Source organism: Fonsecaea monophora (genome assembly GCF_001642475.1).
Source record: "Fonsecaea monophora strain CBS 269.37 chromosome Unknown Scaff67, whole genome shotgun sequence".
Classification (NCBI taxonomy): Eukaryota; Fungi; Ascomycota; class Eurotiomycetes; order Chaetothyriales; family Herpotrichiellaceae; genus Fonsecaea; species Fonsecaea monophora.
The window spans coordinates 111,487-126,708 of record NW_019173998.1 but is presented as its reverse complement, the minus strand read 5'-3'; the positions used below and the strand labels follow the sequence as shown (position 1 = coordinate 126,708).

The window sequence follows — 15,222 nt, the reverse complement described above, 5'->3', positions numbered from 1 at the left end:
CACCTCGTGGCATCCTCTTCGTCTCGCCTCTTTTTTTTTGATGGATGACGTTGGTCCGTGCCTGAAGCCGAGATGGAGTGGATTGTGTGTTTGTGTGTGTGTGTGCGGTGGCTTTTTTTGGGGGAGAAGAGGGGGAGAACGGGAGAAAGGGACTGGGCACAAACTGGATGACTGGGTCACTTTGGATCTGCCATCTAGGTGTCATCCACCATTAGCAGGGGGGAGGGTGAGAGAAATTTTGGAGCTTGGGCGTAATGGGATGGGCGGTGATGGGACTGACTACAAGTAGCTAGGCGTGCTAAGTTCAGATGGCGGCTGTGATCTGCGAGGGTACAACCTGGCTCCATCTGCTCCGAAAAGGGCCAACGGGGGAACAAACAGGAGGTCAACGGCAGGGCTTCAGGGTCAAGGCCTCAAGGGACCAACGGGAAGACCCCGATGGGGTTCCACTGGGCGTCAGGGTCCAGCATAGTACAGTGACCAGAGTGCCCACAGTTCTCCATTCGGGGCGCCGCTAAAGCCACCGTCTCGGGCACCAAAGCCCCGAGGAACCTCTGTTAGGGGGCTGCTACAACAGTGCTCAGGGTCTGCCAGCGAATTTCTGGGAACTGCCGATTAGTGGCCGCACTAGCTGCATGCAAGCGACGACTTGGACAGTACGAGTACGGAGAGCAGAGTTGACGAAGAGGCGGAGAAGGTTTTCATTTCATTTCTTTTTCTCGTTCCTTGATCAAAATCCACTTTTTCATGTTGTTGACCGAATGGTGATGGCGGTGAAGATCGGAATCTCAGGCTGTGGCTCCTCAAAGGGACACGCGATATACATCCCAAAAGGGAAAGAGGCAGGCAGAGAGCCAATTTGTCAGCACCACGAGTCCACGACCACCACATTCGTGACCAACACAAGTAGATGCCACGACTACCAGAGAGATGAAGACAACTGGTTGACTGTCGAGCACAGAATCGCACAAGAGAGTCCTGGTCACTCAGGTTTGCCGGTGGCTTTTTTGCCAACTCATCACCCGCCGCTTTACTCTCGCACTAACAACTACTTACGAACAGTCAAATTGCCCTCTTCTCAGTAGTTTTCTTAATTGCTGGAAACCTGGACATATCTTGGCTCATGTCCAACGCCTCCACACGTCTGGCATAGAGATGGTCTTTCTAGGACAGCTCAAGGACGTAGTTTTGGACAAGGGGTCTTTCTCTGCTTCAACGCTCACTTGAAATGCTGTGTTGATGGACACATACATCCCAAACAGCGAAGCTTGTCTATTTGGGAAATTTCGAAGGATACCACATCTCCGTTGAGATGCTTTCAGCTCGTCGTTGCCCTGACTTGGTTCCGCCGTCCCTCTCTCGGAGAATGGACGGGAGACTTGTGAAGACAACACTGGCCCAGCACACCAGCAACAAAAAGGATTTGTGGCGGAAATGTTTACAAAGAACCCAACACCTAAGGAATTATGACTAGTTCGAGGCCTGTCTGTACCTCGGATTGTCAACCTGGACAAGTTCACCCCCTCAAATCCGACACGAAAGCGGAATTCCCGATCTGGAAATGTGGATCCGTATAACCCGAGGAACGGAGAATGGTGAGGGTTGATATGGATGGTTGAAGATATGCTTGTTAGGAGCTGTCAAATGGTTCTTTTGCTTGTCAAGTCTTTATTACCAACCACATATCTGAGCCAACTCACAAATATTGCCAGTGCCAAAGTCTCTGCCAAACACCATGATTGCCGCCAACGAAACGCAGACCGACTGGTCGGCACCCAGCCAAAAGTCCATCGACGATGATCGCCCGATCAAAGTGATTTGTATAGGAGCAGGCATCTCTGGCATGCTCACAGCCATCCGATTTCCTCAGAAGATCAAGAATCTAGACCTTGTCATCTACGACAAATCCGACGACATTGGAGGAACGTGGCACGAGAATCGGTATAGTCAACCTCTAAGTCCTTAGTGTTATCTATATACGCTTTTCCACGCTGTGAGGTCCTAACAGACATGTTTTTTGTAGATACCCTGGTGTGGCCTGTGACATTCCTGCCCACAGTTACCAATTCACATTTGCAAACAACCTCAACTGGAGTTCTTTCTACGCCGCGGGCCCTGAGATCCATCGCTACCTGAAGAATGTAGCTCGTCGATACGATGTCGAGCGATACGTCAAACTCCGACATCTTTTCCTTGGAGCCCGGTGGCAGGCAGCGGATGGAAAATGGGAGGTGGAGATTGAAGATCTCGAGAGTGGAAGAGTATGTAACAACTTTTTTTGGCCCAGAACTACATACGACATAACGTTCACATGTGGCTGACAAAAGAAACCCGCAGAAATTCACCGACCGGGCAGACATCTTGATCAGAGCTACCGGAATTCTCAATCGGTGGGAGTGGCCAGACATTCCAGGCCTTCGCGATTTCAAAGGGACTCTCCTACACTCGGCGGATCGAAAGAGCTGGGAGACTCCGCTAGACCCCAAGGGGAAAAGAATAGCTGTCATTGGGGGTGGCTCGTCGGGAATCCAGATTGTGCCTCAGCTCCAGCCCACGGCGGCTCGGATTGACCATTACATGAAGGGCAAGACATGGGTGTCGCCCGTTGGTTACGGATCCGACAAATCCAACCGGGGAGTGACGGATAACTGTAAGTCTCTCTCTCCCCCCCTCTTTTGAGGGCCAGAAGATCTGGTAGCACAAGACTACCCAAGATAGACACTAATTTGCATCTCCAGATAAATATTCAGAGGACGAGCTCAGGACGTACCGCGAGAATCCCGAAGAGTACATCAGATACCGGCGGGAAATCGAACGGATCATGAACGCCAAACCCGAGATCCTGTTCAAGGGCACCGAGGAGCAAAAGGCCTTCTTCGCGCTCAACGACGAGTCGATGAAGCAGAAGCTCTCCAAGAAGCCACACATATACGAGAGCCTGAGGCCGGACTTTTCGCCCTTTTGCCGCCGGCTCACGCCCGGTCCGGGCTTCTTGGAGGCGCTGGTCGAGGACAACGTCGAATTTATCGGCTGTGGCATCGAGACCGTGGTGGAGAATGGTATCAAGGCCAACGATGGCAAGGTGCGCGAGGTGGACGTGATCATCTGTGCCACAGGCTACGATACGTATGTCGTTGTCGTTGTTGTTGTTGCCCTCATCTTCTTCCTCTGACCGACTGACCGGGTGCGCAGATCCATGGAAAATGAACCACCCATCGTCGGACTCGACGGCAAGACCCTCGCCGATATGTGGAATCCCGACCCTCAGGCCTATCTCTCGATCTGTGTGCCGAAGATGCCCAACTTTTTCATCTTCTTTGGCCCGAATGGCGGCGCTGGGTCCGGGTCGGCAATCCCCTTTCTCGAGTCGGTGACGCTCTACCTCGTCAAACTGGTGCAGAAGATCCAGCGAGAGTACATCAAATCTATGGTCGTCACGTACGTTGCGAAAAGGCTCCCTCAATCCCCCTTTCCCTCTTTTTTGGGTTGGATCTTGACTCATTGTAACCATGCGTTGGGACCTAGAACAAGTACATTATGACTGACCTTGTTTGCTTGTGATTCATAGTGAAAAAGCCACCAGCGACTTTGTCAAACACGTCGACGAGTACTTTTCCAAGACAGTTTTTACCGAGACGGTACGTTCGAAACGAACTCTTTTTTTTTGGTTTATTGTTTATTACATACCCCTTGTCTCTTCCATTTCCTTCCCTTTCCCGCCGCTTCCCTGCTAAACAATACTGACAAAAACCGCCAGTGCAAATCGTGGTTCAAGCGCAACAAGCAAAACGGGCGCGTCACGGCCCTCTGGCCCGGCGCGTCGATCCACACGCAAAAGGCGCTGGAAAACCCGCGCTACGAAGACTTTACATACGAATACCTCGACGCCCTGGGCTCCAACACCATGGCGTGGTTGGGCAACGGGACGACCGTGGCGCAGGTCAGCGGGGAGGACACCACAGAGTATCTGGTCGACAATGACGTTCCGCCGCCGATTGTGGAGGGGGTGCATGAATGGGATAACTAACAGATTGTTGTAGTTGACTTGTTCTGCAGGCTGGTGGTCGGAGAGCGCGTCGAGAATTTACTTGACTTTCTTTACTTGTATACAGATGGGCCGCTTCTTTGACCAAAGGAACCGACTTTATAGTTCTTGTATGCGGAAACAATAAATAACCACATACCGTTTTCTACGAGTATACCTACCCAAGTCCCGTGGTGTTTGACGGTCCAGCAAAATCAGGAAATTATAGTCACACCGGTCCTTGTCCCAGACCTCAAAGACGAAATCCCGTGTTCGAGGCATTTGCAATTTGCCTACTCGTATTCCGCCGCCCAATTGACCCCTGTCCGACCATCCTGAGGTATTCCGACGCCACTAATTCGTCTGTTGTCGGTGCGTCGTAATGCTGCTGAGGTGCTCGCACTGTCTCAGGGCGAGAATGGTTTGATCGAGTGGTGCTGGAACTGTTGGTAGAGCAAAAAGTCCTACTTCGTAATGCACTGGTTACATCGAGAAGCAAGAGCAGAAACAGGGAAAAAAGAGGGTTAGGGGAATGACAATTGCCTGTATATTGTATACTGTATCTGGTTCCTGATTCCTGGTTTACATACGTACACTCTGAACAGAACGGGGGGTGGGATTCCCAGGTTTTGTGGCCTGATGATGCAGCCTAATCTTCCATCTCGAAAAGTGGTGACCATCTTCACTCTTCCAACAATCCACCGCATTTGTGGCAAGGGCGAGAAATTGCCTGCCTGACTTAGGGTGAATACTCATGCTGAGTGTGTGAGGGCTCAGCATTCTTTTTCTCATCTCCTTGAGCTGTCATGACCACGGCCTCGGCGTCGTCCACTTTGACAACGTGCCTGTGGTGGGCCAACTTCTCTTCAAGCTCGGCGCGATGCGACGGTTTGGCGTAGAGGTAGTCGATTTCTTCCAGAGTGAGGCCCTTGGTCTCCTTGACGAAGAGGTAGATGAAGACGACCTGCAAGACGTTGCCGATGCAGAAGAGAAGATAGAATTTCCATCCGGCGTGCGTGATGCCAATTGGGCCAACCTGTGAAGAGAATGGTTAGATATCCACTCCATTTTCTGGTCCTGGGTTGACTTACCTTGACGACCACAAAAGTCATAAGCCACTCCATACCCACGGACAGTGCTGAGCCGGCATGGCGCAGATGAAGGGGTGTCACTTCGGCGGCGTAGAGGAAGGGCAGACCGCACCATGAACACCCGTAGCAGAATTCGAACAAGAAGATAAACACAACCGATGCTGTCAAGGACGAATCGTTGTACACTCCAAGCCCGATGGTGTAGCAGATCATGCAGATGGAGCAGCCCACGGCTCCCCAGAGCAAGACAGGTCGCCGACCCAAAACTTCGACAGACCAGATGGCGGTCAACGTGCCACCCCAGAAGACAAGCGATAAACCTCCCGAAGTGATGCCCGCCTCATTTGGAGTCATGCCGAGATTGTTGATGAAGAGAAATGAGGCGTAGTACGCAATCAAGCAGATACCTCCAAGCTGCTGAAAGAACTGGATCAGGATGCAAATCCAGATTCGCCATGTGGCGTTGACGGGCGACCGATCGAACAAGATGTCTGAAATCCGGAATTTGACTTCATGTTCAACCTCCAAAGCTTGCATGACCTCGCGATGATGCTGCAGAACAGTCGGGTGGTCGATGGGGACGTTGAAGATGCGAGCAATCACTGAGTCTGCTTCCGCAAGATGGCCCTTGCTGTACAGATAACGTGGTGATTCGGGCAGCAGCGTAATAGTTCCCAGCGTAAGAACGCAGAAGACCATCTGGAAATAGAGTGGAAGGCGCCAAACGATTCCGCCCGTCATGTTTTTGACCATCCCGTAATCGAACCAGTAGGCGATGACAAGGCCGAGAATGACGATCGAGATCTGCACCGACACGAGAGCGCCGCGGCGGGAGGCGTGAGCACATTCTGACACCCACACAGGGATGATGGAAGAGTTGATGCCGGTGCCGAATCCGCCGACGACGCGGCCAGCAATCATCATGGCGACCGACGTTGCTCCACCTTGAAGCCCAGCACCGAGAATCAGAAGGCAGCATCCGATCATCACCAGGACGCGACGGCCGACCTTCATGCCGAATATTGCGGTCCCAATGCAGCCGACCAGACAACCGATGTCGTAGATAGCCACCACGGTTCCTTGCAGGTTGGCATCAGTGGCTCCTATCCCGAGCCCGTTCAGCAGCTGAGGAGTCGCGATCAGACCCCCGAAAACTCCTTGGTCGTAGCCAAACAGCAGAAAAGCCATGGCAGACGAGAGCATGATGCATACTTGGAGCCACACTCCTTTGAGCGAGCTCCAATAACCAACGTGAAAGCTTCCCATTGTTACAAAAATATGATGAAGTCGAAGGGTTCGGAACTGTTGATAAGTTGCACTTGGGTCTTGGAATTTATACTGCACCACCAACTAATGCGTCTCCATCAAGGAGTTCACAATAGCCAATGGTTCCATGAGCTGGAGTACCCTCCAGGTATATACCCAATGTTCTGGGTCAGGGGACCTGGTCGATACCCCAGATGCCGAGGAGAATAGATTTCCGAATTCACCAATCTCCGACCGAGGAATTCATGGCGCCCCAGTTTTTCAGGTCCACCGATAGGGCAATCGAGGCTGGTCTATCTGGGGTATCCCCAGAGAAGACCCTTTTGTAGAATAATGCGGGAGTAGAGACCCATGCTGTCTGGGGAAACGTGTACGCGAGTTCCCAAGGACCGAGCAGCCTCGCGAGAGGTTACAATCCCGAGCGACAAACCTGATCATCAACTCGGAAAGGACGGCGCTTCCTAAGAAACACAACGTAGGCATGTTGAAGGGCGCGATTAGACCTGTCTCGCGCTTTGGATATTTCCGTAGGGGTTCCCTCATTCGATGTATAAAGACATACAACTGCAACTTATGTGAACCGTGCGCTGCGCTGCAAAAGGATAATACTTCTAACTCTGCAAAATGTCTTCCCATTCCCCTAGCCAAGGTGATGTGATGTCGTCAGGTGCGGTAAATTCTCTAAAGGTCGGCTGGAGACACTGCTGAATGTAAGGGTCAGACGACGAAGAAGACGACCAACTTCCAAATACGGCGTCACCAGCGGCGGCGTGGAGTTTCTCGTCATAGCGCTCCTCAAGTTCGAAGAAATACCCCGATGAGAGCCCTTCGATGTCCTGGCCTGCGGTCTTTCGTACTGGGCTTTCCGTTACTGCTGGTTGTGTCGAAACACTGGCTCGAGTCCATTCAAAATTGTTGGGGCTGAATTGTTCACCGCCTATCGCCTTGGCTGGACCTGTATGGTTTGCGTCTTCAATGCCTGAGCCAAGCGACTCGAGGTGAGTGGGAAAGACTGAAAAAAAAAGGTCAGCAAAAGAGTTGATATTACGGGTTTTTCGAGAGATATGATGTGACATACGATATCGTGGAGGGATTCCAGGTGTTTGTAGAGGGTTGCCAGCACTCTTGCTAGCAGCTTCTAGCAGTGTCACAGCCCGCTGCACGGCTGTAAATCTCTTTCCGAGCGTCCGTAGAAGGCCCGTCAAAGATATCAATCTTTGCACCGCTAGGTCGCGTGCCTCTCCATTGGACGATTTGGCGTCAAGGATTAAGATTGTCACGGGAGGCAAGAGAAAATGGAGACTTCATGTATCAGCGGAAGAACAGCATTCAGCGTGATCACAAACTCACCTCCAAGCTGGCATAAAGGACAGACATTGTGAGCCCAACGCATCTTTGGCTAGTTCAGAAACTTGATGAGCAGCCTCAATTGCCTTTTTTCTAAGCTTCCTGCAATTCACTCTCTCATTTGCTGTATGACGGCACCGCAGTGTGCAACTCGAGTCAAAGTAAAACACACAATCTGCAGCTGCCATGATCATCTGCAAGAAAAGGCCCTCAGATGTTGCACGTTGTCCCGCATTCGACGTGGAATGTTCATCTGGTGAATGTCTGAGCTTCTCAGATAATATCGTTGCGTTCTTCTGCAATTGAATGCGACAATTTGCCACTTCCGGGTTCGTGAGGGCCATGGAAGGGCACGTCCCACTCCCTTGTGCGACGGTATCGTGCTGACTTGACGGGTATGGAGCGGCGTGCTTTATTGAGAGCATGTAATGGACATGAGCCATTAAGCGCACGAGATTCTCAAAAGATTCCATGGAATGATGGGCTGTAGCATCGGCGGAATTGCATGTGGACGATTCCACTCTTGCAACTGGTAATCTCTGGTTGTTGAACGGCGATGGCAGAACATGCTCCCAATCGAGATCCATTCGCATTTTTGGCGCCCGCCGCCGACTGAAAGCGAAAATTGTCTCGCTGACGAGGCAGCAACACCATAACTGGTGCCAAAATCTCTTGTCTTCACCATCTGTTGTAGCACGCACCATTTTCAAGAGGTCCAGGGACTCGGCATAGGCTAGGGCAGTCCCGGACCAGAAGCAGCAATCTCTTGCACCGTCTCTTACCTCGGTGCTTTGCGTCATAAGTAAGAGGGCCTGTAAACGGCTGATGGGATCAGATTCGACATCGCAATGTAGGAGATGCCTGACGCGCTCATAGTAAAGCTGCTGGGCATCTTGGACGTTATTGTGTCCAAGCTTCTGCAGAAGAGACACGGGCGCAAACTTATGCGATGTCAGCAGCTGAACTCATTACATTCTTGTAATCTTTCGAAGTGGTAACTTACGGGACAAACAGCCATGATGGTAGCATATACCTCCAACAAGCCAGGACGGGGGTTCTGCTTGTGAGTCGGGACGGCAGCGGGAGATGATGCTAACGCCATACGCCCTGGATGCAGGACGGGGAAAATTGGGTGGATGTTGTCCCAATATACCGAGAAACACTGTCTCACAACTGCCCTCGATGGAACTTCAAAAACACCCTTGTTGGCAAGAAATTCAACGGTGGCTGGTTCAAGATGGCTCGGTAAGGCTGCAATGAACGATGGTACGCCACCAACCTGCCGTTTGGTCGTTGCTGGTGCATCGTTTGCGTGTATGGGACTGCAGTTGAACTCGTGTGTCTCTAGAATTGTGGGATCCAGCATGAATGGCTTGCTTCCCGTCGTCGCGGATGCATTGCAAGAATCCGAGACTGGCTGTCGGGAGGAAGGCATCGTTCCGTCGTTACTGTCGAGTTGTCTCGGCGATTCATAAGAATAAGTTGGACCATCTCCAGCTGCGCATTTGCCTCGTTGTTAGTTTCTAGAGAGGAATATCCTCAACGATCAAGGATCAAAACATACAAAGCATCGGACGGCTAGCTTTGCGCTGCACTCCACACCGAGACGAGGGGATGATGGGCTGCGTGGCGACCTTGCGATCAAGCACAACGCAAGGTTTCGAGTCGAGCTTGCAGTTTGTACATGGTATGCCTTGATGCTGCTGGTCGCACCGGACTTTTCTTTCACGGCAAGATCTGCAAGCCCGGATGGCACGGCGCTTTCGTTTGATCACGGTCGTCGCCGAAAGAGGGCCTTCAGAGCTCTCTCGTATCTCCATGATGTGATGGTTGTGGTGCATATTACGCGCTGGTGACCCAACAGGAAAATTGTTTTGGATAGAAAAAGGTCGAACCAGGGCAAATATGGCTATCAGTCAGCCTGGGAATAGTCACAGGTGGTGTGGAGGCATCGTCGGCTAACAGGTTGGGACCCTGAGAGGGGGGCGGCGGCGACCATTGCCTCCATTGCCCAGCGAGTCTCTCCCCGCAATAATAATAGCTTTGATTCAGAGGCGATGGTGTGCCTGGGGACTTGTGCTTAGGGTCTCCGTTTCCCCCACAGCGGTGTCGACAATTTGGGGGAACGGGGGGGTGCAGCTGTCCCTTGCAGGTCGTTGTGGAACAGACGCTTAGGATGGTGCGTGTGTAATGGAGTGGTATGGTATTGTGTAACAATGAGGGAGATTTATCTGACCGCAGTCTAGCACGTGACTGAGAGCGCATGAATTGTGCGCCAAGACGCCAAGATACCAAAGTCGGATACCGGAGAAGACAACGGAATTCACCAGTTTTACTTACCAAGTACAGGAGGCAAAGTACTTGTAGGCACTAGGTTAGTCTTTGCCGAGGGACCCTTCAGTGGCCCCGAATGGAGGGTTCCTGGGGTGCTTGGTCCCCAGAACGGGGGCGTCTTGACCTCCCATGCATTCAAGAGCCTCTCCCGCCTCGTTCGACTGAACTCAACCACAGGCGCACCCACACTGCTAGAAACGAAGAAACCGAGACAAGTAGGGAAATATGCCGCCAGAGGGTGAAGTGCAAGCGAAGCGGCGATACTCATCCAACGCATGCATGACATGCAGGAGAGCCAAAATCAGAGTCAGTCTTCTCCTACAACTTGAATGGCGTCGAGCATGGATGGGAGTGTGACTCTGACTGCCACAGTGCGACAACAGGAAACCCCGGTGTTCCAACTGCGTCTACCGTGATGTCGATTGTCTACTTGGCCAAGATGGCCGAAAGTGAGTCTGTCCATTGCAACAGGTCCTGGTCGTGAAAGCAAAGAGAATAACAGTTGCGCCGCCAGACCTGCTTCCGGCATCAGCAAGAATCTCAAGAACAACGGAGCCAACCGCGAAGACAACCTCTCCACGGGCAACTCTTCCATCATGTCGCCGCACGGCTCCAAAGCCTCGGGAACATATAAGTGGCCGACAACGAGTTCAGCGCCTTTAAAGTTAGGAAGTGTCTCCTACTCGACGCCATCACCTGTAGGAGAGCAAACATTCAACCCTTTCAACCCTCCGGCGCACGACGAACAACGCACGAGGTCGCAATTTGCAGACGCCGGGGTTGACTATTGGATCGAAATCGCTGGACAGGAAGGCTTCGAAGAAGCGAGTGACGAGCTCGATTTGCTGGATTTACACACGATCGATACGGCCCAACTTTCACTCATTCCCAGCGCCGATCTGTCAAAAGACAACCGCAGCGAATTCAGGCAGGAAAATCCCGACTACACGACTGTCAGTCCAGCACAGGACATCGACCCATTGTTCAGTAATGACCCTGAAGCATTCTCTGTATTGAAAGACCATGACCGACCCAATGCTCGCCAAACGACTGCGAGTGAAGCAGACAGCTGCCAAGTTCGGGACGAGCCCACAGAGCAACTGGCCAGTCGGCTAGGTTGTTTGCGCATCGCTGAGGACGGCCATTTGAGATACTATGGTGCTACGAGTAATCTGCATCTCTTCCGAAACGGCCTCCAGCATTGCTTTCAGCCCTCTATACGGACAATTCGCACTCATGGTCAGGATGCCCTTGAACGTGCTGGTCTACACTGGTCTTCGGACCCTCGGTACGAAGACCATCTCACCACCTTATTTTTCGCCTGGCACAACCCGTTTCTCGGTGTCGTGGATGAGGCTGCTTATTACCACTATCGCCAATTATACCGCGCTGGCAACACCACCATTTACTTTTCTCCGACGCTGGAGAACGCAATGTAAGCCCATTCGTGCTATTTATGGCGTTGTCTCAGTCTTCCACTAACATGTGAGCCAGACTTGGAATTGGTGCCGCATATGCAACTCGGAAACACCCAGCGATCAAAGACGACCCAGCGGAATTCTTCGCCCACCGTTCGAAGGTGCTCCTGGACATCGAGATGGACAGCCCGAACGTGGCAACAATTCAAGCACTAGTAACCTTGTCAGCCCACGAAGCGGCGTATGCAAGGGATTCCAGAGGTGAGCATTTCCTCCTGGTTATGGTGAACTGTTTACAGGCACTGACTCGATGCGCAGGATGGCTCTACACAGGTATATAAATTGAATCGTCAACTTTCGGTACTAGCGTCTTACATGGAGGTTTAGGAATGGCGGTGCAACTACTCTCGGATCTGGGACTACATCTGGAGCTCGATCAAGCGCGCATCTCAGGCCATGACACTCCAGACATAACAAATTTACGTCGAACAGTCTTCTGGGCTACGCAAGGATTGGACATGTGAGTATTATTGCTTCCAGGACTCCGATTGTACTCGTCTTGAATTCTGCGCGAAGATGTGTGAGCTAACATGAACCAATTTCTCCAGCCTGTGGAGCGCCTACAGTGGTAGACCCTCGTCGATCCGATACGACGAACAGAGAATACCGTTCCCTAAACTACTCAGCTTAGACACATGGCGACCGTATGTGGATGAGGGTGACTCGGCACAAGTCCCAGCCGGCCTTGATGTGACCGTCATCGGCCAGACCCATGTTTACATGGCTCAGTTGACCACCAAAATCCGCAAGATATCCAGGTTCCTGTTGGTTGACAATCTGCTCCTTTTTGTCAGAGTTGACGCGTGCTGATGATTGGTTGACTTAGCTATACTGGGCCACAAGTTGCCATGACTGAAGCAAAGGCTTTTGCCAGAAACATGATGCGAGACTTGCGACATTGGCGGAATTCTCTACCTGCCGCGATGCAGGTACCTTTTTTGGATTCTGACGACGACACAGACGACGCCAACACGCCGATAGCTCCGGCAGTGATCATGTTACAGTATGTTTGGAGGGTCTCTCAATCGTCACACGATAGCTGCTAATCTCCGGGGACAAGTCTGCAATTTCTCGAAGCCGTCATTTTCTTACAGAGGCCATTCATATCTGCGCCGGACGCGCCTGGAACGAACACCCTCCAAGCAGACCAAGCCGACGACGACAGCGGAAGCATCTGCGACGCCTCTGCCAACGCCATCTGTCGCCTGGTCGTCATCTACCGGCAGCAGTGGAACCTACGACGCGTGCACGCCCAGATTGTCGCCATCATCCTCACAGCCGCCCTCATTCACGTGCACAACTGCTGCGTCTTCTCCAGCTCCAAGGGTGTCCAGGCGCACAAACAATTGTCGATCTGCTTCCAGGCTTTGGGCGAAATGTCCCACTTCAACATGAGCACGCGGGCGCTGGAGATCATTCTGTCGCTACGCCGGGATTGGCAGGATCAAATCTTTGGCGATCTGGGGAGGAAGCGCCTCGGCGGTGATCTTCAACGGTTACATTAGATGAGATCCTTCTGCATCTTTTGCTACTATTTGTTCCATTGAAGCTCTATCCTAGACAACTCTTGAGGGTACGAGTGTGTGCCTTTGAGTACGGAAATATTGGACTCGTCAGCAAGTCACTGCTCCCATCTGGACTTGTGATCCCGTGCCATCATGACTTCCGTAATAATTGATATTCATGGTGCGAATCAGGACCATGATACATATAATATTCCCTGCACTGCAATCTCTCAAGTTTTAGCCCGTGTAACTTTACTTATGTACCTAGTTCTCGCCAGAGCCGGAGTTACACCGGACTTGGACAACTTTGTACAACCCCACAGCCCACGGGTCTAGATCTGGGGGAGTGAGGGCTGGAGTGAGTGAGTGAGTGACTGAATGCTCCGCTCGCTCGAACTTGGGGGAGAAGAACCTAACTTGAAAGCAATCCATCTCCGAGGAATCCATGTTTTGTGTTTGGCGTGTTCCATTTCGGAGATCTGGGGAGCGAGATCCGAGGAGATTCGATGGTTGTCTGGGGTTGAATCTCCGGAAAACGAAACAACCCCAATAAGTCTGTGCGAACTTTTTTTCTTCGTAGCGAGTAGTAGTGTGAAAGGGGAGGTTTTGTTTTACCAGGAACACATACACACAGACAAAACCACATACCCACATACACACAGTTTAGAAGAAAAAAAAAAACAATCAGCACGTTTACCTAGCAAAAGCCTGGTACAGAAAGAAAACACCCAAAAAAATGTCGTACAGTGATCTAAAAGACAAGACGTTCCTGATCACGGGCGCCGCGTCAGGCATGGGCCGCAAGACGGCCAATCTACTCGCAAGACAAGGCGCAAACCTGGCGCTGCTCGACCTGCGCAAACCCGACGACACGCTGGCCGAAGTCGAGGCGCTGGGCGTCCGCGGACTCGCCCTGTCGGTCGACGTGCGGGACGCCGCGGGGGTGGAGAGCGCCATCACCGCGGCGCGAGAGCACTTCGGCGCCCTGCACGGGGCGGCCAACATGGCCGGGATCGTGGGGAGCCAGGGCCTCAAGGGCAAGGGGCACGCGTTGGACGTCGTGCCCGACGAGGACTGGGACACCCTCCTCGGCGTGAACCTCAACGGGGTCAAAAACTGTCTGCGTGTCGAGCTCAAGGTCCTCGAGGACGGGAGCTCCATAGTCAACGCCGGCAGCATCGCGGGTCAACAGGCCTGGCCGTTCCTGGGGCCGTACTGCGTCAGCAAGGCCGGCGTGCTCAGCCTGAGTAGGATCGCCGCGCAGGAAGCCGGGGCTCGAGGCATTCGCGTGAATGCGGTCGCTCCGTGAGTGGGCCCTTCCTCAATACCAACGAAAGTGTGGTGGGAAAAGAAGATACTGACGTGTGGACAGGGGCATGATCCGAACGCCTTTGACGCAGGCCATAGGTACCGACCAGGAACTATACGATGCAATGGGCGTCAGGACGGCGTTGAAGCGGATCGGCGAGCCAGACGAAGTCGCAAGGCTGATTGTCTTCCTCCTGAGTCAGGAAGCCAGCTACATAACAGGCGCGGTAAGTCTCCAGTGGCAGGTGTGTCAGAGTAGATGGGGCACTTACATTCGCTATCTGTGTAGGTCATCAATGTTGACGGTGGATATTCGTGACCATCGCTCCTGGGAAAGCGAGGACGACAAAGGGTCCTCAGAGGCATGCCCGGCTGGCAAGGCTGAGTGCCGGTGTTGCTCCGTCATGTGTCCAACTCAAGTGGCCTCTCTCCCTTTGCTGCATAGAAATAGCAAGGGATGAGTATGACTCGGGGGTATATACTTGGATATAATCCTGTTGGACGAAGCGGAGACAGTGTGTATATACGGGCCAAGAGTTTCCAAAAAGGGCAATATACTTGATTGGCTGGTGGCTGGGTGGATTCAGACATATGATTGGTCAGCTTGTGACAGAGTCACGCTATGCTATTCTCTCCACTCTCGATAGCTCCTCCAAGGTCTTCACGGGCTTTCTAGCCATCTTGAGTAGTTTTCGCGCTCACTCAACAGGTCGCTTTGAGGGCGGGTCTTTTTACCGTACAAAAATAATATGGTAAGCAAGCGAGGACGATTTAGCTAACAAGCCAACCTAGCTGCTTGTGGCATCTCGCCGCTCACTCCATCCCCGCTACCTTCTCTATCGCTGTAGCGTCTGTCAGTCGGTCAAGTA

The 15,222-nt window shown here is 52.3% G+C and overlaps 5 protein-coding genes across 5 annotated transcripts; 3 read left to right on the top strand and 2 right to left on the bottom strand.

Annotated features, from left to right (window-relative positions):
• Window positions 1-1,735: 1,735 nt before the first annotated feature.
• AYO21_08087 (hypothetical protein) lies at window positions 1,736-4,027 on the top strand (the record flags this gene model as incomplete). The annotated part of the gene is made up of 7 exons (XM_022658037.1): window positions 1,736-1,941; window positions 2,024-2,261; window positions 2,338-2,650; window positions 2,739-3,126; window positions 3,193-3,438; window positions 3,569-3,638; window positions 3,758-4,027. The coding sequence occupies 7 exons, from the start codon at window positions 1,736-1,738 to the stop codon at window positions 4,025-4,027; spliced, it is 1,731 nt and encodes a 576-aa protein (XP_022509676.1).
• A 736-nt stretch (window positions 4,028-4,763) lies between these two features.
• On the bottom strand, window positions 4,764-6,303 carry AYO21_08086 (hypothetical protein; the record flags this gene model as incomplete). Its single annotated transcript, XM_022658036.1, has 2 exons — window positions 4,764-5,060; window positions 5,116-6,303. 2 exons carry the CDS (start codon window positions 6,301-6,303, stop codon window positions 4,764-4,766), a joined length of 1,485 nt encoding a protein of 494 aa, XP_022509675.1.
• A 689-nt stretch (window positions 6,304-6,992) lies between these two features.
• AYO21_08085 (hypothetical protein) lies at window positions 6,993-9,163 on the bottom strand (the record flags this gene model as incomplete). The annotated part of the gene is made up of 4 exons (XM_022658035.1): window positions 6,993-7,393; window positions 7,460-7,683; window positions 7,732-8,669; window positions 8,732-9,163. 4 exons carry the CDS (start codon window positions 9,161-9,163, stop codon window positions 6,993-6,995), a joined length of 1,995 nt encoding a protein of 664 aa, XP_022509674.1.
• Window positions 9,164-10,501: 1,338 nt separating this feature from the next.
• Window positions 10,502-13,045, top strand: AYO21_08084 (hypothetical protein; the record flags this gene model as incomplete). The annotated part of the gene is made up of 8 exons (XM_022658034.1): window positions 10,502-10,511; window positions 10,534-11,497; window positions 11,557-11,741; window positions 11,799-11,813; window positions 11,868-12,000; window positions 12,089-12,304; window positions 12,367-12,543; window positions 12,601-13,045. 8 exons carry the CDS (start codon window positions 10,502-10,504, stop codon window positions 13,043-13,045), a joined length of 2,145 nt encoding a protein of 714 aa, XP_022509673.1.
• Window positions 13,046-13,781: 736 nt separating this feature from the next.
• Window positions 13,782-14,672, top strand: AYO21_08083 (hypothetical protein; the record flags this gene model as incomplete). Its single annotated transcript, XM_022658033.1, has 3 exons — window positions 13,782-14,350; window positions 14,418-14,580; window positions 14,643-14,672. The coding sequence occupies 3 exons, from the start codon at window positions 13,782-13,784 to the stop codon at window positions 14,670-14,672; spliced, it is 762 nt and encodes a 253-aa protein (XP_022509672.1).
• Between the last annotated feature and the right edge of the window lie 550 nt (window positions 14,673-15,222).